This window comes from Akebia trifoliata, chromosome 5 (genome assembly GCF_017979445.1).
Source record: "Akebia trifoliata isolate Shusen 1 chromosome 5, ASM1797944v1, whole genome shotgun sequence".
In the NCBI taxonomy this organism is placed as follows: domain Eukaryota; kingdom Viridiplantae; phylum Streptophyta; class Magnoliopsida; order Ranunculales; family Lardizabalaceae; genus Akebia; species Akebia trifoliata.
The window spans coordinates 33,630,868-33,653,963 of NC_141379.1; the positions used below are offsets into that span (position 1 = coordinate 33,630,868).

Consider the following 23,096-nt stretch of genomic DNA (forward strand, 5'->3'; position numbering starts at 1 on the left):
GTCCTCTGGGCGTACCGAACCACGGCGAGGAGGGCAACAGGATTTACTTCGTTCGCACTAGCCTACGGAACGGAAGCCGTTATTCCAACCGAGATACAGGTTCCTACAACGAGGACGCTAGTGGCCGAGACCGAGTTCAATGACGAATTGGTGGCACGAAATTTGGATTGGTTGGATGAGACACGGGAAAGGGTCATAGAAAGATTGGCACGGTACCAACAGGTGTTGAAGAGGTCTTATGACCGGAAGGTGCGTCCCAGAGAGTTCAAAGTCGGAGATATGATTCTACGAAAGGTATTTTCTAACACCAAGGAAGTCAATAGCGGTAAGCTTGGCTGTAACTGGGAAGGCCCATACATCGTGCGCAAGATCGGGGAAACAGGCGTGTACTACTTAAAGACGCCGGCAGGGGAGGAGATTCAATCACCATGGAATGTATTCAATTTAAAGAAATATTATCAATAAAGCCATCTTTGCGCCTATGCCTGCTGTTAAAGAAAAGCCTTGGTCCCCCCACGGGACCAAGCCCCCACCAGCCCAACTGGGGAGTTGGTCTAAGGAAAAGCCTCGGCCCCTCTATAGGAGCCGAGCCCAACTGAGGAGTTGGTTTGGAGGAAAGCCTTGGTCCCACCACGGGGACCAAGCCCAACTGGGGAGTTGGTCTAAGAAAAAGCCTCGGCCCCTCTATAGGAGCCGAGCCCAACTGAGGAGTTGGTTTGGAGGAAAGCCTTGGTCCCACCACGGGGACCAAGCCCAACTGGGGAGTTGGTCTAAGGAAAAGCCTCGGCCCCTCTATAGGAGCCGAGCCCAACTGAGGAGTTGGTTTGGAGGAAAGCCTTGGTCCCACCACGGGGACCAAGCCCAACTGAGGAGTTGGTTTGGAGGAAAGCCTTGGTCCCACCACGGGGACCAAGCCCAACTGAGGAGTTGGTCAAAGGAAAAGCCTCGGCCCCTCTATAGGAGCCGAGCCCAACTGAGGAGTTGGTTTGGAGGAAAGCCTTGGTCCCACCACGGGGACCAAGCCCAACTGAGGAGTTGGTCTAAGGAAAAGCCTCGGCCCCCCTATAGGAGCCGAGCCCAACTGAGGAGTTGGTTTTGAGGAAAGCCTTGGTCCTACCACGGGGACCAAGCCCAACTGGGGAGTTGGTCTGAGGAAAGCCTCGGCCCCTCCATAGGAGCCGAGCCCAACTGAGGAGTTGGTTTGGAGGAAAGCCTTGGTCCCACCACGGGGACCAAGCCCAACTGAGGAGTTGGTCTAAGGAAAAGCCTCGGCCCCCCTATAGGAGCCGAGCCCAACTGAGGAGTTGGTTTGGAGGAAAGCCTTGGTCCTACCACGGGGACCAAGCCCAACTGGGGAGTTGGTCTGAGGAAAGCCTCGGCCCCTCCATAAGAGCCGAGCCCAACTGAGGAGTTGGATTAAGGGAAAGCCTTGGTCCCACTACGGGGACCAAGCCCAACTGAAGAGTTGGATTAAGGGAAAGCCTTAGCCCCTACTCGGGAGCCAAGATAAACTAAAAAAGTCTAGTGCGGAGTCGGAGCCCCGGTTCTTTGCTAGCATCAAGTCCATGAAGAAATCTTATGGTCGAGACAAGATGTCGGTCTTGGACAAATGACGAACCCAAGGGCTTAAATATACAGGGAAAAGAAAACAAGAAGGCACGGGAGTCAACGAAAAACGAAATATTTATATATTTCCATTGAAAATTACACATAAAGTTACAAAATTGTGTTACAAAAAGGAGGAGAAAGAGAAAAAGAAAAAAAAAAAAATCAAGCATCTACACCAAAAGACCATCTTATGGAGAAGGGGAGAACGATGAATATAAGAGGGTCATGAGACTTAATTGGGGTACGACACATCTGAGAATGGTGAAAAATATATAATCAAAAGGGATGGGATTAATTTTTAATTTTTAAAAATAAAAATAAGCAATTTTTTAGATTGGAGTGCAATTGGTTCCAGATAGGTGTGCAACTAGGCGGCTCCCAATTAAAATAGAGAGATTCTATTGCCATACTAACTTTCTCCATGAGCACCTCAATTCATATGAAATCATTAAAGAATTTGCATACGTCTTGAGGTGCTCTTAGTAAAATTTGGTATTGTAATAGAAGCTCTTAAGAGGACACTATAAATTATTGTCAACCCAAGTAGAATATCCAATGAGTTGAGTCAAAAAAAAAAAAAAATCATTAATCAAACTAACAAAAAAAAATATATTATTTTTTCTTTTGTTCTTCATAAAAAATATTTTATAAAACCAAATAGCTCGTGTATGTTTTCTAACTGAATTAGACGAGTTGACTCGGAATTTATTTCATCAAATTTTGGGTTCATTCCATTCCCAATCGAGTTTAGTCAACTCAGCCAAGTTTCAAGTATATGAACGAGTGAAAAAAAAAGTAAAATTCAAGATACCAAACAGATTAATTAGAGATAAGTAGTTATCTGTACTAAGCCAATCCGATCCCATTTCTAACATTTCTAACAGAAATAGTGGATAATATCCCGTTTATCACGGCGCGTCCAAGTCTTAGTCTTAGTCTAACTGGGAAACATTTACTTATAAATATAGGTTCAGCCTTACTCCGCTGTTTTGCATTAATCTTAAGTAGAGCCAAAGTTTGTTAAATATTTAGACCTGACCTAACCCTAGGCTACGTGTTTCCGTATTTTCTCATCAAGAACACGAACATCTTAGCTTACGGTTAAGCTTGGTAGAAAAGAAACAAGTTACAGACTGATAATCGATAGATGAATAAGATGCAAATTCCAGTGGGTTTTCATTTCCAACCGACCGATCAAGAACTCATCCTTCATTATCTTCGTAATAAGGTTCTTGATGAATTTTTCTTACCTAAATATCGTCCAATAATTGAAAGAGATCTGTACGGAGAGGAAGAACCATCCGTATTATTCGAAGCCACTTCTGCAGATAACAATACGATGTTCTTTTTTACTCGGATTAAAGACAAAGACAACAACCATAATGATGATTGCAAGGATTATAAGAGGAAGAATAGAACAGTTGGACGAGGAACGTGGAAGATTCAAAGATCAAAAATCAAAATATTCGACTCACAACACCAAGTTATTGGAATGAAGGCCAACTTGACTTTCACTCATCATAAGAGTGAAGATCATACGGTCTCAAGTAAAGATAGAGTGAGATTTACAATGATCGAATATACCCTCCCTTCTTATCAACAACAGGTGCATGACTTTTCCTTTCCTTTTATGTATCTTCTTTACTACTACGTACTTAAATATCTCATTCTTTGTTTGGTATCTAATTCTATGTTTGGTAACTTTTATTTTTTGGGTGGTACAGAACAACAAATGGGTTCTATGTAAGATCACAAGGCACATTCCAAAAGGACTAGGGTTTCAAGAGGATACAATCTTGCCATCGTCATCTTCAAAAAGAAGAAGAGTACTTGCAGATGAAGAAAGAGAATGTGATCATACAGCTCCAGCAGCAGCAGCACCACCCATCATGCGTACTGATATGTCATCATCTACACCTTTGAGTACACCAACACCAGTACATGATCTTCTTACTTGTAGCGTTGATGATTCCTCGATGCATAAGATTATAATGAGTGATATGTCAGTATTTTTTCGACCTCCGATGCCATTGCTTCCTCCATTGCCACCTACTTACTTCTCCAACTCATCCATATTGAAGACAATTCCAACACCAACATTAGCAATACCACCAATAATAAGTTTTTCGACCTGTCTGCACCAACATCATCATCTTTCCAAATGAATTCAGCAGGAAACTACATTGGTACTGACCCAGTCCACGTCAACAATTCCACGCCACCACCGCCATTAACATCGACGACATTTGCTCCAAATTATTGTGAATACCATTCAACAATGTTACCATCAGACATCGATCTTTTGCAAGAGCAGCTTGAGAGAGAGCCAGAAGGAGGGTTGTGTATGGAGGAGTTCGAGGGTTGGGATTTATGAAGTTAGAACTTGTATTCATCTTTTTTGATACTCATAGTGAAGCAATTTGTTCATGTTAATAATTAATGATTATAAACATTTAATTATCATTCGACTCTTCTACATGGAATAATTTGGATTAGCTATATGGGTTTATTTTCAGTAGGCCCTAACCCACTCTATTCTATGGTTAAGTGTTCTAATAGAACCAAAAGTATGTATGTTGGGCAAAATCTATCCAAACCATTTTTTTTAATTATAAATATTCACGAAAACTGAAAATTGATCTGCATTCAATTTGAGCACTTTGGAAGATTTATCCATTGAAGCGTTAGTTAATTAGCTTATTGGATCACTACCCTGATCTAATTCCTTGATCAAGAGTCCCAGATCAAATGAAGGGAATATATAGGGTCGTTAATGGGCCAGGGGTCACATTAACTATTTATATCATTATTATTGATATAATTTATTTATTTATTTATTTGCAATCTGATTAATTGGTTCTGTTGTTTTTTATTATCGAGTTTATAATTTTATAAAAAAAACACTAGCTCGAAAGATTATGCGTGACCTCCAAACTCAGTAATTAGGTAGAGAGATATGTTATACAGTATTATATTGTAATCTTAGTAAATAAGTCTGATGAGAGCGTTCCCCATTAGAGTTCAAAACTTGTTTTTGAAAAAAACATTCTTAAGGCTGCTTAGAACTTCTCCGGTGCTAATCCAAACAGGTCCTAAGGAAGCTACAATTTAGAACTATAATCAAACTAGTCAATTGATCCAAGGTTGACAAACTTGTAACATAGTAGAAGACGCCAAGGCCCGAAGCACATCGAGCTGGACCTTCAATGGTTTGATTATTTATGAGCTCGAAACGCTGTTCTCTTTAAGAAGCAAATGGTTAAGCTTCAGTTACTACTTCATTGATTTAAGAGCACTAGCACCACTTGTCTAAGATAAAGTTTTAAAAGAAATAATCAAGTTGAAGGTTCTAAAAGAATTGAAAACCGACCTAAAAGAATGTGGATAGACGGTAAAAGCACATATAAACACAATTTCAATTATAGAAGATTTGATTTCCATCAGAGTGGAATAAAATAAACACAATTGAAAGAACAGAAAATCAGCTATTGGGTTCCTATCCATATAGCCATTCAATATATCACAAGGACAACATAGAGGCATCTAGAGGTATAGTTCAAAGTTTCGTTCTGTTTTAAAATGTTTAGTTGATCCAATACTCTACTTTTGACCTAAAACATAACAAAAATTAAACCCAGAAAAAAAAAAAAAAAAGGTTTTAGAATATCTTGGAATGTTTTGGTCGAGATCATCTCTGTTTCCTCCTCACCCAAACATTGCCTCAACATGGAAGCCGTGCCAGTATATCTTGTGAGCACTTCAGCAAAAACCATCGAGTGCTTGCCCATAAATAATGTGAACTTGTATCTCAGTGATGTTTTGAAAATTTTAAAAAATAATCCTCAAAAGCTGACATAAGAGGCTCAATAAACCTTAAACCAGAGAAGTGTCAAAGAGGGTGGCAAGATTAACACGTAAGGTGGCAAAGCAAATAATAATAGTTGATAGATTATATTGCCATATCAACCTTCTTTTTCTTCTGCACGCACCAATTGATGAAATTCTATATTACACAAAAAAATAATTGTTATTAGAAAAAAGAAGAGAATAGCTGGGTTACAAATTCAATCTGTCCCTCTGTGCCTACATGCTGTACAAGGGCAAATCAGGAACTTTTCAAAATGGCGAAGAAATGAGCCAAATCATCATTTCATATAAGGTTATATTTCCTCTACATAATATACATTTGTTAATGAACTGCACTACCTATATACACTGAGGCTCCTAAATACTTGGGCGCTACTTCCAAACCTTGATGGCACCATCTCTACTGCTTGATATCAGGAGCCCCTGATTCAACTCAACAGAAGCCATAGAGAGTATAAAGTCCCAGTGGCAATCCACAGAATCAGTGGCCGCAACTGGGAGGAGCGCTTTCAGTGTCGCCTTGCTAGCCTGAGGCCGCCTGTTCATCTCCTGCTTGATAGCAAATGAAATGATCATTAGTCTCATAAAATCGATTATTTTCTTTCCTAAGCTACAAAACTGTTTTTTTTTTTTTTTTGGGTAATAAGTATAAGATTTTATAAATAACAATACAATGGAGACTGAGGAAGCCCACAGGCAGAAAAGCTATAAAACAATAGAGGCAAAAGGAAATTCCACTGTTACATAGGCTATCCCATCTAGATACAAAGTCTTTAAAAGAGATCCCGGAGAAATCCTTGCTTAACCAAAAAAATAGCAGCCTTAAAATCTCCATGTACACCGTATGCGAATTGCTCTCTTTGCCCTGGAACACCCTGTTGTTTCTCTCTGCAATAGCATGGTGTTGAACACTGTCGAACAAAGTCCCAGTTTAAAAGACTCATATACATATATTCTCTGAGGGAGTTCAAAGGATTTGCCAGGAGGTGAAAACTACACTCAATTGAAAAGAATAGGGGTATTAATGGACTGGGCTGGGTCGTAAGGACACATTAACTGGGAAACATCGATATAATTTAGTTTTGTTTGATCTTTTCGCAATCTGGTTAGTTCTGTACTTCTTTGGGTTTGACGAAATTCTGATCCAACACATTTTGGATCACAACTCAAGATTGATCGGGTCCAATACCTCGATTAAGAGCCAATCAATGTCTGTCAGGCCCCACCATAGATCGGGTCCAAGATAATTATAGACCAAATCAATCTGATAATCACATCATTTAATATACCTTAGCATGATCCTAAGAACTAAGGAAACCTTGAAAATGGGTTGGTTTGGTATTACAGAACTGGAAACGAAACATCATAGATTACAATGATCAGTAACTCTTGCTTTTTTTTTGGAAGAAGAATGGTGATGACCAAACACTCGTATAAGTCGAAACATGACTCTAAAATCCATACATGATGAGATAACAGTACAAGATATCACCTTATAACAATGATTGAAAGAAACTAATTAACTCCCCCATATGGGGAAAATTTCACAAAGCCTACATACAAGAAGTTGACACTGCAAGGCATCTGTGTTGAGGAGTAACCCACATTGATCTGGAATTACAGTTCTGGTCCTTTTTTTTCAAATCATCCATCCTTCCCTATCGAAGCTACCCATCACATTTGTTCGTTTTCTCTCTCTCCAATTCTCACCCCATTCTTTGGCCTCGGCAACTGCGAGTTCTCTATCAAGATCACGGTTGAAATTCCTCGGCGTCTCCCTTGCTTTCCCTATATGAGCAGGGCTGTCCCTTTGAGATTCCTGCCTCTCTAATTCATTCAACCCAAACTTCCTCCCAGATCCACTACCCTCTGCACCGAAGCTCACCCCCCGAACATGGTCTCTGTGTCTAGAATTGGGAGAATCCTGATGGGAGGATTGGGAACCATCTTGGCTGTTCGACCCATTTCCCCGGCCTTTTTGATCTTCCTTTTGTCTAGGGGTCAATGGACCAACTTTGTTATTTTGAGGTGCATTTGGGTCATAAATTTGGGAAGCCAGATATGAGAGAGCGGTCACAACATCCCCTATGAGAGGTCGAGTAGCAGCTTGTTCTTGCAAACACATTGCTGCAACGGCAAGTGCTTGGTAAAGACCACGCACTGGATAACGACCTTGTAATAGTGGATCTGCCATTTTTGGGAATTTCCTTCGATCTTTGAACAGCGGACGTGCCTGTAATGCCACATTCTAGAATACAATCAATGCTCATGTAATAAGATTTTACTTCTACTAAATCTGGCAACCTTAAACAAGGAAAGTGATTTTCACAGAAGATTTTTACTTCAACAACATTTTAACTTGGTGCATTGGGAATGAATTAAAATGAGAGCTATTCAGACAATTTATAGGGAAGAAAAATTCTGAAAAAAACTAATAAATTCCTCTAAAAAACTATGTTACTCTTTTGTATCTCATTAATAATAATAATAGTAAAACAAAATTTTACTGGAATTTTGGACTCTTAGACTTATTTTTTTTAAAAGAGTAAATTTTATAGTTAGTAAAGGATGTGATTAGAAAAATCTAGGCAAGAACTTCCTAAGGGATCCATTTTTACTTTCAAACCAGTTCAGACTGCAAATTATGACATTTGAAAAATCTAAAAAAGAAGAAAAGAAAAGCTTTGATGACAAGATTGAGTTTTTTTTTTATCTTCTCTTGGAATAACCTAAAATATTAAAAGATGATTTTAATCTATAATTAAAATTTAGAGATATTCATAATTATTTGTGACTTCCTTCATTCTCCTACTATGAATGTAAATGGATTTCACCAAAGTAGGGAGAAGAAGAAATGAAAAGAAACTTTACCCATGCAACCAGATTATGCTCTCCAGGAGCCCGGGTGTTGTCGATTGCCTTGCGCCCTGTGATCAACTCAAGGAAGACTACACCAAAGCTGTAAACATCAGACTTGAGAGTGAGTTGGCCAGTCATAGCATACTCTGGAGCACAATAACCATATGTTCCCATCACTCGCGTGGAAACATGTGTCTTGTCACCAACAGGGCCAAGCTTTGCAAGCCCAAAATCAGATAGCTTTGGATGATACCCTTCATCTAGAAGGATATTGGATGATTTGAAGTCCCTGTAAATTACAGGAGGGTTTGCTTTATCATGCAAGTACTCCAAGCCTTTAGCTGCACCAACTGCAATCTTCATCCTTGTATTCCAATCAAGAGGCTCCTTGTTGGGTGGAAGATCTACAAATAGAAGGCAAATTGAGACATGTAGTTGATTTTCAAAGCTGCCTCATATGAGCTTGATATTTGCCTAATACCATATAAGGGCACCAATAAGTACGAATCCCAAGTCGCCCAAGAAAGTACAGTGTGAAACCAAATACTAGGGTATGTTTTATTATATTTTGAAGTAAGCAAAGTTCAAAATTTTACATTAATACATGATAGATCACAATTGTGTGGCCCCTGCATACCACAGCTCAAGGAATTATGGATAAGTTATTTCCAGGAAAAAGAAAAGAAGCGGTGGATCAATTATCCTCATTGGCATATGTTTTATAAGAATCTGGGGTCAAGATCAATGGATCAAACATTTGTGTGCCTAGGGCCAAGAATCCTCTTTCTTTGGCATAAAGTTCACAACAGTATGAAAAGAACAATAAATAAATAAAAAATTCTTTAAAGCACTATTGTTAAAAATGGGTAACAAGAGCACCTAAACAATTTTCAAAGGACATGAAGTAACCCTCCTACACGGGCCTAGACTGGGAACTCACTTCGTTTCAAAGACAGGTATCGAAGCATCTAGGGGAGTATCTGGATGAGATTTACAGTCAAGCGACCATCTAGTACGTAAGAGGTGATATTGTATACATGCATGGACGCAAACACATTAGAATATATAAATCATAATTGAGCTTGGTTAGATCCATGGATGGCATACTATTAGCTTAGTCCTGTAAAATTGAACTATTAAACATGATGTAGTATAAAGTAGATTTATATAATTGAAACTCTCTAAAACATAGGTTGGTTTGATCACCAGGCCAAGTACCTAGGAGGTGACCATCAGGTCCAATGCATGGGCTCACCTATTGGTTGACAACCTTGGTTAGGATGAGAACCAGCAATAACATCATAATTCTCAAGACAAGATTACTCACCTTTTACCCATAAAAAAAAAACAGATTACTCGCCTTCAAAGGTCACTGAAGACCCATAACATGTGGATACATATCTATGGCATTGGCTTACTGCAGAGACAAGGTCTCTATAAATTGAAAACTTGGTACATAACAAACATGGTGCAATGAAAATTGAGATAATGGAAAGAGAACTGAGAAAAAGAGAGAAAAAAAAAAAAAAAAACTAGAAACACACCCAAAGCATTTTGTATTGGTTAACCAAAAAAAAAAATGAAAGCTCTAGGTTGGTCTAATCCAAGACATTATGATACCTTTAGCCATAATACACATACATTTTCATTATTTTCAGTGTAAATAATGCATATTATTTTGAAAGATAGCAAATGTGTTTAGGTCATTAACAGAGGTGCATTTTACTCTTAAAGGAATGCTCAAGTACAATAAGCAATCCTTATTCTTGTGTGATTCTTTGAAGTAAGATACTTACAAAAAACCCAAGTGACTCTTAGAACAATAAAAATCTTATCAACTGTATGAAAGGAAAATTTATGCTAAGCAGCAATCACAATGCAAACAAAAAGCTAGACATCTCCAATGTGCAACAAAGTAATGGTTTTTTGCTAAAAGGCAGCACTTTGAAGTTTGAACTATTCATGCAACAAATTAACCAATGTGCAAGAATCCAAGACCTTGGTTCCAAGGCCATAAGCGTGGTCAGTGAACCAAGACCATTGCGTGGACTGCTGTCATTGACTACCAACCCACAGGGCTACGGCATCAGTCTAGCTATTCTTCCATCAACCACTGCGAAAGTATGACCCAAGCCATGTTTCTGGAGATTTTGGGATTACTATACCTATGGTCCAAGTTGAGCAGTGATTTTATGGGGGTTTCTTTTCAGGATTTTGCGTTCAGATGGGATTCTCTTTGTGATACATAGAATTTTATTTTTGTTCTATAGGTTTCTTAACTTTCTCTTGTACTTGTTTTTCTCTTCTCTTTTTTTCCTTGTATGGGGGGCTACCCCAGCCTCCTTAGAACTTCTTTTTCTTCATTAATACAATTTTACACTTACAAAAAAAAATAATAATAATCACTTCCATACCGATGATGGGTAGTCTAACCATGTGTGGTCCTCCAAGGATCCCAATGCTATGAACTCGTAAACACTTTGAACCTTTTGTGCAATAAATTAACCAATAGATCATAGGGAAATGATGCTACCAAGTAGCACATATAAGCCAGAATCTAAGGCATTGTTTCAGAATCCATGAAAATGGTCAGAGAACAAAACCAACTGCTTGGACTGCTGTCATTCGGGGATAACCAACCCATGGGGTTATAACATAAGTATACCATGAAATAAATAATAACTTTCATAGTGGTGGGGCGATCTAACCATGTAAGTGGTCCTCCAAGGATCCCAACGGCATGAACTCATAAACAAGGAGGCGTTGGTCCCCATCAGCACAATAGCCAATCAAATTGACGAGGTTAGCATGGTGTAAGAGGCTGAGCATGAGAACCTCCACCAAAAACTCTCTATTTCCTTGAAGGCCATTCCTGTCAAGCTGTTTCACTGCAACTACCTGCCACAATAATTATTTTACGTCAACCAAAAAACACCAGATTAATGATCATCACATTTCACTCTATTGAAGTGAGAAAGATAACAAAAAAGGCTTTTGATTGCTGTTACAAGTGAAGAAATGTATACTATTGTAAAAAGTTAAACATATCCCAACTGACCTGCCCAGTACTCTCCAAGAGACCCTTGTACACACGTCCAAACCCTCCTTCACCCAAAAGAGACTCTTGCCTAAAGTTCTTAGTGACTGAAGCAAGCTCTCGAAATGTAAAAGTCTGTGCAGCAATATGTGCAGTTGGTCCATCTTTAGGAATGGATGTTTCCTTCTTAGAATCAGAACCATTCTGAGATTTCAATTTGTCTGCACCACCATCCAAGTCAGCTCCAATATAGGGGGGAAATAAAAGGAAGAATTAAACATCCACTTATACCTTTTGAAAACAATATCTGTAAACAGGATGAAAAAATTATAATTGTGGAATAGAGGTCTCCCAATTTAGATCTTTGTTCTACTGGGATAAGATGTTTAAGGTGTTTAAAGGGGTGTTCTTTGAAGACTTTCTTGTAAGATGGGATAGGGTTTGTAATTTGGCGGAAGAGTAGTCATTGTAGGGCTGTTGTTTTCTTATGTTTTCGGGCCGTGTTTTTTTGTTTCTGGGGCTAGACACTCATCCTCCCTTGTTTGTAAATTCTTCTTCTAATAAATTCCATTTGCCTATCAAAAAGTTACCACTTTAATTATGTTTTCCAATGCAAACTTCTTAGCTTTCCTGTGCATAATATTTTATCACAGCTCATCCTTTGGACGCAACTATGTCTGTAATCAATTGAATATCAGCATATGAGTATAACTCTCTTCAGATTTAGTCTCTGTTTGGTAACCATTCTTTAAAAGTTGATTATATTTCTAGAATTGATTCTGCCAAACACAATTATAGCATAATCAATTCTTAAAGAAATATTCCCGAACATGTGAAGTTATTTTCTTCTCCTTTCCTCTCAAATTCCAACCCCACACCACCATCTCTCAATTCTCACATCTAGACATTTTAATGTTCTCAATATGTTGCTCTACATGCAAATGCCGAAGAAAACCAATCACCTAAGTAAGAGGATATAGGAAATTATTTAGTTAGTGTACAAGGACATTGAAGATCTGTGGTAGTCTTTTGTATGATTATAAAATTTATGAGATGAATAATAGGTTCTTCATGATGTCCAATAGTAGGCATCTATCATAATATCTACTTTGTATATCTATCTCTATGTGGCATTATCATAAGATCTTATTGTCTAGATTAAATGGGTGATTTGATAGAACTTGCCACCTTTCTTCCCCAAGCACTAAGATCTCCTACATATTGTTGTTGAATGGTGGGTCTAACTGTCTTGCATATCTATGCCATTGGTTATCTACCATTATCAATCAAGTGATGCTTCATGTGTGTATGGTAAGCGTTTAAGTGGGTCCTACCTTGCTTATCCATACCATTGTGTTTGAATAAAAATAGACCCATCTTCAACTACATTACATGGTGATTCTACATATATGTTAAAGAAAATGCCTAGTAAAAAAGACGGGTTTTTTCTGTTTACTAAATATCTGATAAATGCTTATTTATGTGCTAGCCAAACACCCTAAAAAGCTCTCAAAGTCAATTATGTGACCGATAATCAAGTAACAAGCCCAATTACCAAACGGCCCCTTACGATTTAGCCTTCCATCTGACACTGTATATATACAAATTTTTTCCTGATCCAACAAGAAATCAGTCAAGAATTTGGAGTTAATAACCACTCATCTGCATCTACTCATGAACTGTAAATGTGATAGAATCTCAGAGATCAGATCAAAACAGTCATAAATTATAGAAAACAAACACAACCCATCTCAAATTACACAAAATTACATTAAGTTATACACAAATTACATAACCATCAACAACGGGGGCATGGCCAAACCACAAAAATATATAAATTTATCCAAAATACAAATAACAGGATCAAGAATTACCTGAACTGACTCTGCTATTATTATGAGATTGAGAAACTGAATTGTCCTTCACAAATTCCTTCGTCACACCTTCCTTGACACTTTGATTTTCTTCCTTATTCGATGATCCAAAGCACGGGAAACACCCGCCCATCTCAAATCAAAAAAATTCCAGTAAAAAAAAAAAAAACAGAGAGAGAGAGAGAGAGAGAGAATTTAACAAGAACTTTTCATCTTCTACAAGAACCCATCTCAGAAACAGATTCAATGTTTCTTTATCTCAGTATCTTAGTATCTCACTGTGTTTTTGGTTTTGTGAGCCAATCAACAGTGAAGTTGCTTAGACCTTTAAAGTTCTTACAAGTCTATCTGAACAGAGAAGAAAGAGAAGAAGATCATCATCGCTATGCGAGCAGATCAACAAATCGAGACTGTCATAGAGAGAAGGTAAAGAAGAACAAAAAAATTGTTTATTAAATCAATTAAGAGAGAGAGAGAGAGAGAGGTTTGGTTGAAAGGCAAAGAAAAAGCTAGAAAAAGGTAAATTTGCAAGGAAAAACGTTTTCCTGCACAGACAGTGCATGGAGAAAAACTCCACAGTTCTCAGGCGTTTCCTAGGTTGGAAGTGAGATGAGAAATCGATGCATCCACGTGTTTTGTTTTCTTGTTTTTTCACATCTCCACTCATGTTGTAAGTATGCCACACCAAATTTTTTTACAGTACACCAATTAATAAAATTTCATGCAATACATAAAAGAGTCTTGCTAGAGTGACTTTAGTCGGAGACACCATGACATGGTGGTGCACACATGTCTGTAGATGTATTTTACTCGTATCTCAAAGAAAATACATTTATGGGCATACGTGCACCACTACATCAAGATGTGTGTATCCCTTACTGAGGTCACTCTAGCATTAATCTACATAAACACACACTAAAAACAAAAGAAAAAAAAAAAATTATTTAGACGTGTTTCCCTCCCAATTTTAGTATTTTGTTCAAGTTAGTGAAAATGCAAAAAAAAAAATTTAATAGTAATAATAATAATACAAAAACAAAAATTATTATATATATACTAAAATCAATGCCTCTTCCTAAGACAAAACTAAAAACCTTAAACTTTATTTTCTTTATTTTCCTTTTTTTTTTTTTAAATAAAGATTTTGAGTTGAAAATATGTGTAGAAATTCAATCGAAAACTTTTACCATCACCAATCGTATGAAAGAAGAACTTTTGAGTTTGATTTCACATGATTAATTCAAGATGACAATGAAGAATATTGCTAATGAAAAATATAAAAAGAAGAGATGGACAAAAAAAATAATGAATGACTAATACAGAATATTTTCTAATAAAATAAGTAAAAGAATGAATTTGATTAAAAAAATTATGAATGATGAACTTACTCAATAAAGAAGACGAATTCTACAATTTTATTTAATCAAGCAATGTAGATTCTTCCAATTTTATCTCCATTTTTTTTTAAAGTATCAATTTCAATATTAAAAGGACATTTTAAATAATTATTCAAATTCAACGATATTTGATTACCCGACACTATCTTTTTTTTCAAGTATGCAAGTCTCATCTTTCAAAGGTGGGGACATTCCTTTAAATAAAATATTTTTCTCAATAATCTTTGTCGTCTCCTCTCTAAATTTATTTCGATATCTTTATTGTCTATTTCTCCTCTCTTTTGTTCTTTTTTTCCCTTTTTCTTCCTCATAATCTTTCTTATTTTTTTCTTGATAGTGATTTCATCTTCAAATAAAAAGGCAGATCTTATCCCTACACCTAATCTATTTATCTATATAACTGATGTGGTATAAAGAAATTTGGTGTGTCAATGAAAAATAATTTTAAAAATATAATATATTTAATTTTAAAAATAGAAAAAGTAAAGGCTTTTTTGCCACATCATCTTATCTTTCACGTGGGGAGGGATGACGGTGAACAGTTTGGGCCTTTTGTGTCACATTGGAAATTTCTTATCTTCACTGTCTATGTGGCAAATTCACTATTAATAATATGTACTTTTAACTAGGTTTGATATTTTAATTATAACCACCAATTTAAATAATATTTCTTGGAATATATATATATACAGAAATGCCATTAATTCTTCATCTTGACAAATTTACCCTTCCTTAAGGGGAAACTGACAGTACTGTAAGTGGAAATCAACGTCATCAAGGTCAGGGTAGAGTGGTCCACTTGACATATTAACATCCTTAGCATATATATATATATATTTAAAATAAATGAAGGGTTTTGATGCTCTAGACCTATTAGAAGTTATTTTGATCATTACTATCCAACCGTTGGATTGGTGATCATGATGTCAGCAAAAGAAAAGTAATTGATGTAAGGGTTCATGATCCAATGTCTTGGAAATAAGTACCACTTTAGTTTAAAGTACTACTGTACTACAAGGCCTATCATGGTAGGGTGGGGAGGGTGATTTAGTTTTGAATGTTTTAAGAGGCTAATCATAAGTCAAATGTTAGTTCAATTGAGTAATCTCAATTAAATAAAAAAAACTTGTAGACTCTGATTGTGTTGATTTTTTATAAAGATAACTCCATAGATGGGACCCATTGCTTGGTGAGTGTTGGTTCCTTTAATACACTTTATAATTGTTTGATAAGTAATAATATCGAAAACATTATCGTAATTATGCATTTTCCCCTAAAAATTTGACAAAATTTTCTATAAATCTTATTTTTCAATTTGATATTTTCATCTTCGAAACTCATTTCTTTCAAGTCTAAGCATAGTGTCTTTAATATCAATTGTTCATCATTTGGGATACCTATTTGTATAAATAAACATATGCAACTAATCTCATATATACACATGTTATCTTGACATATACATAATATAGTACTAAACCCCATGCAAGGTATTTTAAAAAGAGGCGTGTTGGAGTGACCTTAAGATTGTACCTCATATCGTCCATCCTGACATGACAGTGCTATGAATCATAGATGCTTTTCAACGACACCAGGATAGATGATATGAGGTACAATCTTGAGGTCACTTCAGCATCAATCTTTTATAAATTAGGAAAATTTGGTGATATCTTAAGATATGATATGATTTCCTCGAGACATGTATTGTCTTGTCCAACGAGAAGAGTCATTTATTGAAAAGTGATGGAATTCACTCATTGGATAAAACAATCTCCTCAAACAAAATTATTGTCAAAAAAACAACAAGGACAAATCTTGAGATCGAAGAAGATATCATGAAAATATAAAAACTTTGAATTTAAAAAGGTAATTCTATAATTATTTATAGAGAATTATTTAAGAGTTAACAAGATCATCAAGATCACGTCTCAAGAAACAAAGTCTTGAATTTGAATCCCTCCCTCTTTAGGGGTCAATTATTGAGGATTTATCCCAGAAATTATTTAATGCACTACACATGTCCTACGAAATAGTCAAGTATCTATGTCGTATATCGTCAACAACAAAAATAGAAAGAAGAGAGAGAGAGAGAAAAAAAAAAAAGTAGAATAAAGGATTCCATCTCTATACCTAATGAGGATTAAGGAGACAACAAACTTAAAAGAAAATTTGAATTAATATTGTCGGTGATATCAAAGTGATTGTGTTGGAAAGAAAAATGATCCCGACATTGATTAGAAAGTCTAAAATGAGGGGATGCATGGATGATAATAATGATTGGGAGGTCTAGGGGTCTAGCATACAGTTCCTATGAATAAGTCAGGATTAGTTAGGTCAATGTGACCGTTCCTGTCCACCGCCTACCTTAGGCATGCCAAACACGTGGTCCAAATTTTATTAAGACCAGTTAATACAATGCGATATATGATCTCACCGGCTGTTTAATCATTAGTGTAATAAATTAGTCTAGGGCCAATCATATTTGAACGGGACTGTCCGTTGTGTAATTCTAGCAACTCATATTAAAATGGAAAATGCTCAAGTAACATATCCTGTCATACATTGCTGACGAGGATGTGATTCATCATATGTCTATGATTCTGTGCACTTCAAAACGATATAAATTTCAATGTTAATCACAACCACAACAACAATAATAATAATAATTATTATTATTATTTAAGTGACCTCAAGACTGTATTTCATTTCATATTTTACTTTCCTGAAGTGGAAGTGTATAAAAACTATAAATATTTTTCACCAAGATACGAGGGAAAAAGCATTTATGGTTCCTACACACTTCAACGTAAAAAAAAATGAGATATGAGGTACAATCTTGAAGTCACTCCAGCATAACTTTAAATTTTTTTTTTTTTTTTTGTCAAACTAGACCATGGATCAGTGAGCCTGATGTTGGGGATTCTCTCACTTACTTGGTGCATGTGACGTGCAGGTGTTGCACATGCCCAAGGAAGGATCCCATATGCCTTGGTTCCGGCCCTGGCTCATCCAATCCTACGTTCGAACACCCCCATTATCAAAAAACAAAAAAATGTATTCCATTTTTTATTATTCAACATATATACATGAGTTGTGATAAACTAACGATCTTTATATGTTTTCTGACATGACAATGCATAGAACCATAGGTATTTTTCTTCAAGATACACAAGAAAAAGATCTATGGTTCTGTTCGCATGCCACGTCAGAGAGCGAACAAAGAGCATCAGTTTATCAATAGTCTATACACATATAATTGGTTGAACGGTTAAGATCATCACTGATGAGATGGCACATGTCTACTAGAAATCTTCCAACTGAGGTCAACAAATGCCCAAGCAACAACAACAATATCAAGAAAAGAATGGCCCAAAGGTTTGGTATTGACAAATGTTATTGAGGGTAAGTTCATAACCATTCTCATTGTCATCCAAGTGAGGTCAAGAAGAAGAAGAAAACCTTATCCCAAAAGTTTGGGATTGAACAATGTTATTGAGATTAATTTCATATCCATTCTTATGTTCATTTGGGTCTCAATTTTTTAGGACCTTCAGAAGAAGTACCTACCGCTAAAAGTACGCTAAGCATGAAATAAAACCTTGCTAGGAAAAATTACTAATTTTTTGCACAAAATTGCCAAATCGTTTGATTATGAAGATAAGACATTTGAATCCCTACTTATTAATGGATTCCAAGTATAAATAATTACATCCTAGCTAATGTCTTAAAAGAAAAGTCAGATTTACCACACTTAATTCAAAATTTGGAAGTGCTCTTATAAGCCCACACTAATGGCAATAAAGACCAACATATCCTAGAAGATTAGCCCATTAAAAATTCTAATGTCTCACTAAATCACTCATTCAACATTGTTAATGCCCATTGAACTTGGCCTATGTAAATCGAGTTAAAAACAGTTTTAAGCACTTGTTACCAAAAATCAAAAGTTACAGGAAGCACCTCCATTGGAAATACATACAACTGCGTAGCACGTTCCCAAACAAGACCTAATAGAACAGCTGAGAAACTGAAAACATAAGATCACCAGCATACAAGAGAATTTTTCGTTCAAAAATATTAAGTCCGTTGCTACAAATGGAACACAAATACACTGTTTATGGGATAAGAACATTAACCAAACATCTGATCGAGAAACAGATTGGGTGGACCAATATCAGACCTTCACAATTTCACCTAGTGCTTCGACAGCCTTAAAACAAACAATTTTGAGTACTTCCAACGAGAAAGAAAAGAAAAAGCTGACCTTTCAATTATATATTCAGGAATATTGTACGTATTTTGAGCCACTTAAAATGAAAATGATTACAACATAAAGAACAGCAACAAAAACAACTGCAAATAGAAAAAGGTATAACTGGGATATCGTGACCAGACTTCAAAAGATAAACAAGGGGGGAAAAAACGAGGGAAAATTTTCCATAGTGGAAGGCAGCTCTCCCCTATTAAAGGATTGTACAAGAGCATAGGTTCTGCTTTGGCATCTTGTCCTGGTTCTTGTCTGTGTTTGCACCAAAAAAATAAAATAATAATGAGGGCAAGCCACAACCAATTCTAGTAGCTGAACAGAATACATGGCCAATCTGGCATGGGAAAATATCTTGTAGTTCATTAAATGGATTTGCAAGTTTTAAGGATCGTTGATCCTGCAATCTACCGAGTTTTTAAGTATGTTGAGGGATTGAGCAACCAACAGGTCTATTTTCTTACCTCATACAAATTTAAGCTCAGTGGATTTTTATGGATACGTGGTGTTGACCTAGGTTCAAATCCTGTTAAACCCACCTTCACTTCCATTAACCAAAATAAAATGCACTATTATGGGAATTTCCTCTCCATCCCTACCCATGAGGAAACACAAAGGAGGCACAAGGGGGTATATTTAATTAGGCTCCATATCAAGTACCCCCCATTTTTTTTTTAACAATAATTTGCAGTCAGTTTGGCTTAGCTTTCACCAAAAGGACAAGGCATCTGGATCACCCTTCAACTAAACAAATGGAGCTCACAGACTTGACCGAATATGAACAAATGAAAATTTTGATGCAGTGGGCCACAGACGTTCAAAAGAAGACATTGGCCTTTGGTTAGGAAGAGGTTTCTACAAGGATATGGAACATCTTGGAGAAAAGGGTTTGTCCTATAAGGTCACAGGTACAAGCCCACCATTCTTACACAAAAGAAGACAAGGACAGACAATTTTTTTTTTTGGATAATTTTTTTATTCCCCATGAATTTTCACTGCCGTTGAGGATACTTTGTTAATGTTCTACCACCATGTACTTCTTCTGGGTTTATGTTGAACTTTACACCTAATAGCATTCAATGCAACACATGCTAACAAATGTAAGTATTGAAGATATAAAACTCTTCCTTGTTAAATTCTATAATCTATATGCAATTGCAGCAAAGCATATAAGTTCAATGACATAAAGAAGGGAAAGACAACACATACCTGACTTCTTCCTAACTGGTGGAGGCTGCACTACTACATGCATGGTAAGAACCCCACCAGGGAGATCACCCACATGTATTCTGGATTCAGCGAGTGTCTTGTTGTTTTCCAAGACTTTTCCAGCATATATAAGTTTCACATCGGTTCCTGATTTGGGTATGACTGTTTTGTCTGGCAATGAAAAAGCTTCATTAGAAATTCAGTGTATATAAGGGTATAGCAGTAAAAACCAAACAGAAAATGCAGTCCCTCGTAGCGTTACAGCTATTTGCTATGGCTCCTCAATCATGAGCGCCTCAATGCCTTAATTGATTTGGTTGGAAATTTATCGTTTTTATTGGTTACCAGGTTTGAGCTCAAATCAAGAACACAATGGTTTGGTTGTTTATATGGAGGTGATACATGTTTGATACCCCAAACACAATATATTTAGAAGATCTCACAAACCATATATATGCCTGCTCCCATGTTCTGGAGCCCGAGGGTTCCATCCAAGTTGGCATTTTCTGATTTAGTTCACTGCATTGGATGAGGTATTAACGCCAAATTATATCATCATCAGGAGTATAGGAGTATCTCCACAGTTAATGTTTGCTAGTATTGAATCTCTTAATCACTTACCAATCCATAGTTCTTTTGCTTGTGATATTTGTTCTTGAAATCCTTGTTTCAATGTTGGTAAAATCAAAATCTTTGTTTCTAAAGAAATGGATTTCGTGGAACCTGATCGGCTGATACCTTTCGCCGTTTGTTGGGGCATTTGGATGAATAGAAAAAACTACCTATTTTGAAGGGAAGGATAACTTTCTTCACAGGTTATTCTTAACATTTTTGGCTTGTTATTTTTTTTGGTGTCAAGTGCTTAAGGAATTCAAAGTGAGTGTTCTTTGATTATCTTTTGTCTAGATGGGTTTTGGTTTATATTGGGCAGGTAGGTCTTCAGTGCTGTTTCTTGTTCTATTGTTAGGTCTCTCGACCTTCATCTCTTTCTTTACTAGAATCTAAGTTTTTCCATCCAAAAGAAAGTTCAAAAAAATCAACATAGCAGGCGGTCTCAAATGAAGTAAATTCTCACATTCAGGGCTCAAACAAAAACCACCAAATCAATCTTCTTCTTTTTTATAAGTAAAAACCACCAAAGCTATCTCTTCTTTCCTTCAAAGAAGATGATTATAATACTGTTGTGAGGGCTTCAACAATGAGTTTGTGTCTATGGAGGTGTCAAAAGCAAACAGATTCAAACCTTGAGGCCATTCGGTAACTAGCCTTTCCTTAAGAGTTGCAACAGTAGTGGATGAAGCATAGCTACGATGCCCGATATCTGTACCATCATAGATGCGAAATTTAAGTTCGACGCTCTCCTCTCCTTCTGCCATTATGGGTATTCGACTTCACCTCCAAACTTACAGATCCAATCCAAAACCATAAGAGCACTTCTTCCAAGTTTCAACCAAAGAACTCAATCCTTTTCCTGTCACTTAAACAAACAACCAAAATTCCCAATTTTTTTATGTCGACATTTCAATTATCAAAATCTAAAACAAAGATACTGAAAATCTAAAAAATTAGACCAAATTCATACCTTCTCGCAACAAATACAAATCCCTCCTAACGCTAATACTCCAACACGTACAAATCATTCGAATCAAGAACTCAACCAAATAAGCACTTTATATGATCCGAGCGCTTCTCTCAACAAGCACTAAAATCAGCAATTCTACAACAGACAAAAAACCCCTAAAATCAGAGGTTCGATATACGGAGATTCAAAAAGAAAAGAATCAAACAAAGATCCTGAATTTCTTGCTGATTCAAAGTGACGACGAACGCCAGATCTATCAGAATATTTTCCGAATTTTGACATCAGATCAATCATAGACAAGTCCAGACAAAGAAAAAACCCTAAAAGATCTAACAAAAATCGACAAAATTACAGAAATTGAAACCGGGGGAATCTACAAGATCACACAAAAACCTAGAAATAGCTGAAGAGAGAGAAAGAAAGAAGCCAGTTATCGTACCTGATTCAAGATGCCATTAATGCGAGAGTCAAGCTCAGAGAATCTTTCAGTCTCGTTAGGTTTTCAGCGAGTATCGGTGTTTCGAGTTTCGAACACTAAACGAGGCTTTTAGTCTTTCTTTTTTTTTCTCTCTCTCTCTCTCTCTCTCTAAAAATTACGAAATTACAGCCTTACAGGAGATCTGAAAAGGAAATAAGACAGAATTAAAGGTGATTATATATAGATTAGAAAGGGGGAGAGAGAGTAATCAACTGTTCGTAGGCCAAAGTTTAGAAGTTTTAACCGTTAAATCTTGGTGAATATTTGACACCTCCTATGTTTTCGAATTAGAGATATGCCCCTTGACATTAGTCTTTTCAAATACACTAATAAAAATGACCTAAATACCATTATCTTCAAACATTTGCCACAACACTAACATTGAAATTGATATCGTTTCAGACATTGCTGAAGTGGATGTGTCTATAGAACCATAGACGCTTATCATCGATATATGAGTGAAACGCATCTATGATTTTGTGCACACCAATGCCCTAATCGATGTCAATTTTAATGTTACTTCAGTGGATAATATAGAGTTCTTACACACTTTCACGACCAAAATGTCCCCCACAATGTTACTCCAACACAACTCTTTTTATTTTTTAATTTTTTTTTTATATAAGTGGTTTTGAGCCTATAGGCCGATTAGTAGGGGCGAGGCAATTAGAACACTATATCTCGTCCAAATCCCTTAAGCACATGCAATACCACACATACTAAGTCAGTAGGAAAAAAATCCCTGTGGGTGGCCAAGAGGGAGGGGGGGACTTTATCTACTTGAATCCGTAAGAGCAACTCCAACTGAGAGCTTTATAAGTTATCTTCAAATTGATATATTCTTCAAAATGAAGACTCCAAGCCACTTTTCTACTTTGATGGGTTCCACCCTTAAATCATCATTCATTACTTTAAAACACTATT

At 36.5% G+C, this 23,096-nt stretch overlaps 3 protein-coding genes across 5 annotated transcripts; 1 reads left to right on the forward strand and 2 right to left on the reverse strand.

The window, feature by feature from the left end:
- Positions 1 to 2,755: 2,755 nt before the first annotated feature.
- Positions 2,756 to 3,982, forward strand: LOC147402402 (NAC domain-containing protein 87-like). Its single transcript, XM_086444490.1, has 3 exons — positions 2,756 to 3,214; positions 3,333 to 3,610; positions 3,712 to 3,982. The coding sequence occupies exons 1-3, from the start codon at positions 2,756 to 2,758 to the stop codon at positions 3,980 to 3,982; spliced, it is 1,008 nt and encodes a 335-aa protein (XP_086300616.1).
- A 2,905-nt stretch (positions 3,983 to 6,887) lies between these two features.
- On the reverse strand, positions 6,888 to 13,737 carry LOC147402403 (serine/threonine-protein kinase PBL27-like). Of its 2 annotated transcripts, none has more exons than XM_086444049.1 (5): positions 13,246 to 13,737; positions 11,393 to 11,592; positions 11,043 to 11,232; positions 8,347 to 8,738; positions 6,888 to 7,723 (listed from the first exon to the last, which is right to left on the reverse strand). In XM_086444049.1, the coding sequence occupies exons 1-5, from the start codon at positions 13,376 to 13,378 to the stop codon at positions 7,115 to 7,117; spliced, it is 1,524 nt and encodes a 507-aa protein (XP_086300175.1). In that variant the 5' UTR covers positions 13,379 to 13,737; the 3' UTR covers positions 6,888 to 7,114. The 2 variants fall into 2 exon arrangements, with proteins under 2 accessions (XP_086300175.1, XP_086300176.1); XM_086444050.1 differs by having other exon boundaries at positions 6,888 to 7,708; positions 13,246 to 13,735.
- A 4,952-nt stretch (positions 13,738 to 18,689) lies between these two features.
- Positions 18,690 to 22,294, reverse strand: LOC147402404 (membrane-anchored ubiquitin-fold protein 3-like). 2 transcript variants are annotated; one of them, XM_086444052.1, is made up of 5 exons: positions 22,134 to 22,294; positions 21,695 to 21,829; positions 21,356 to 21,583; positions 20,113 to 20,283; positions 18,690 to 19,158 (listed from the first exon to the last, which is right to left on the reverse strand). In XM_086444052.1, the coding sequence occupies exons 3-5, from the start codon at positions 21,486 to 21,488 to the stop codon at positions 19,103 to 19,105; spliced, it is 360 nt and encodes a 119-aa protein (XP_086300178.1). In that variant the 5' UTR covers positions 21,489 to 21,583; positions 21,695 to 21,829; positions 22,134 to 22,294; the 3' UTR covers positions 18,690 to 19,102. The 2 variants fall into 2 exon arrangements, with proteins under 2 accessions (XP_086300178.1, XP_086300177.1); XM_086444051.1 differs by having other exon boundaries at positions 21,356 to 21,589.
- Between the last annotated feature and the right edge of the window lie 802 nt (positions 22,295 to 23,096).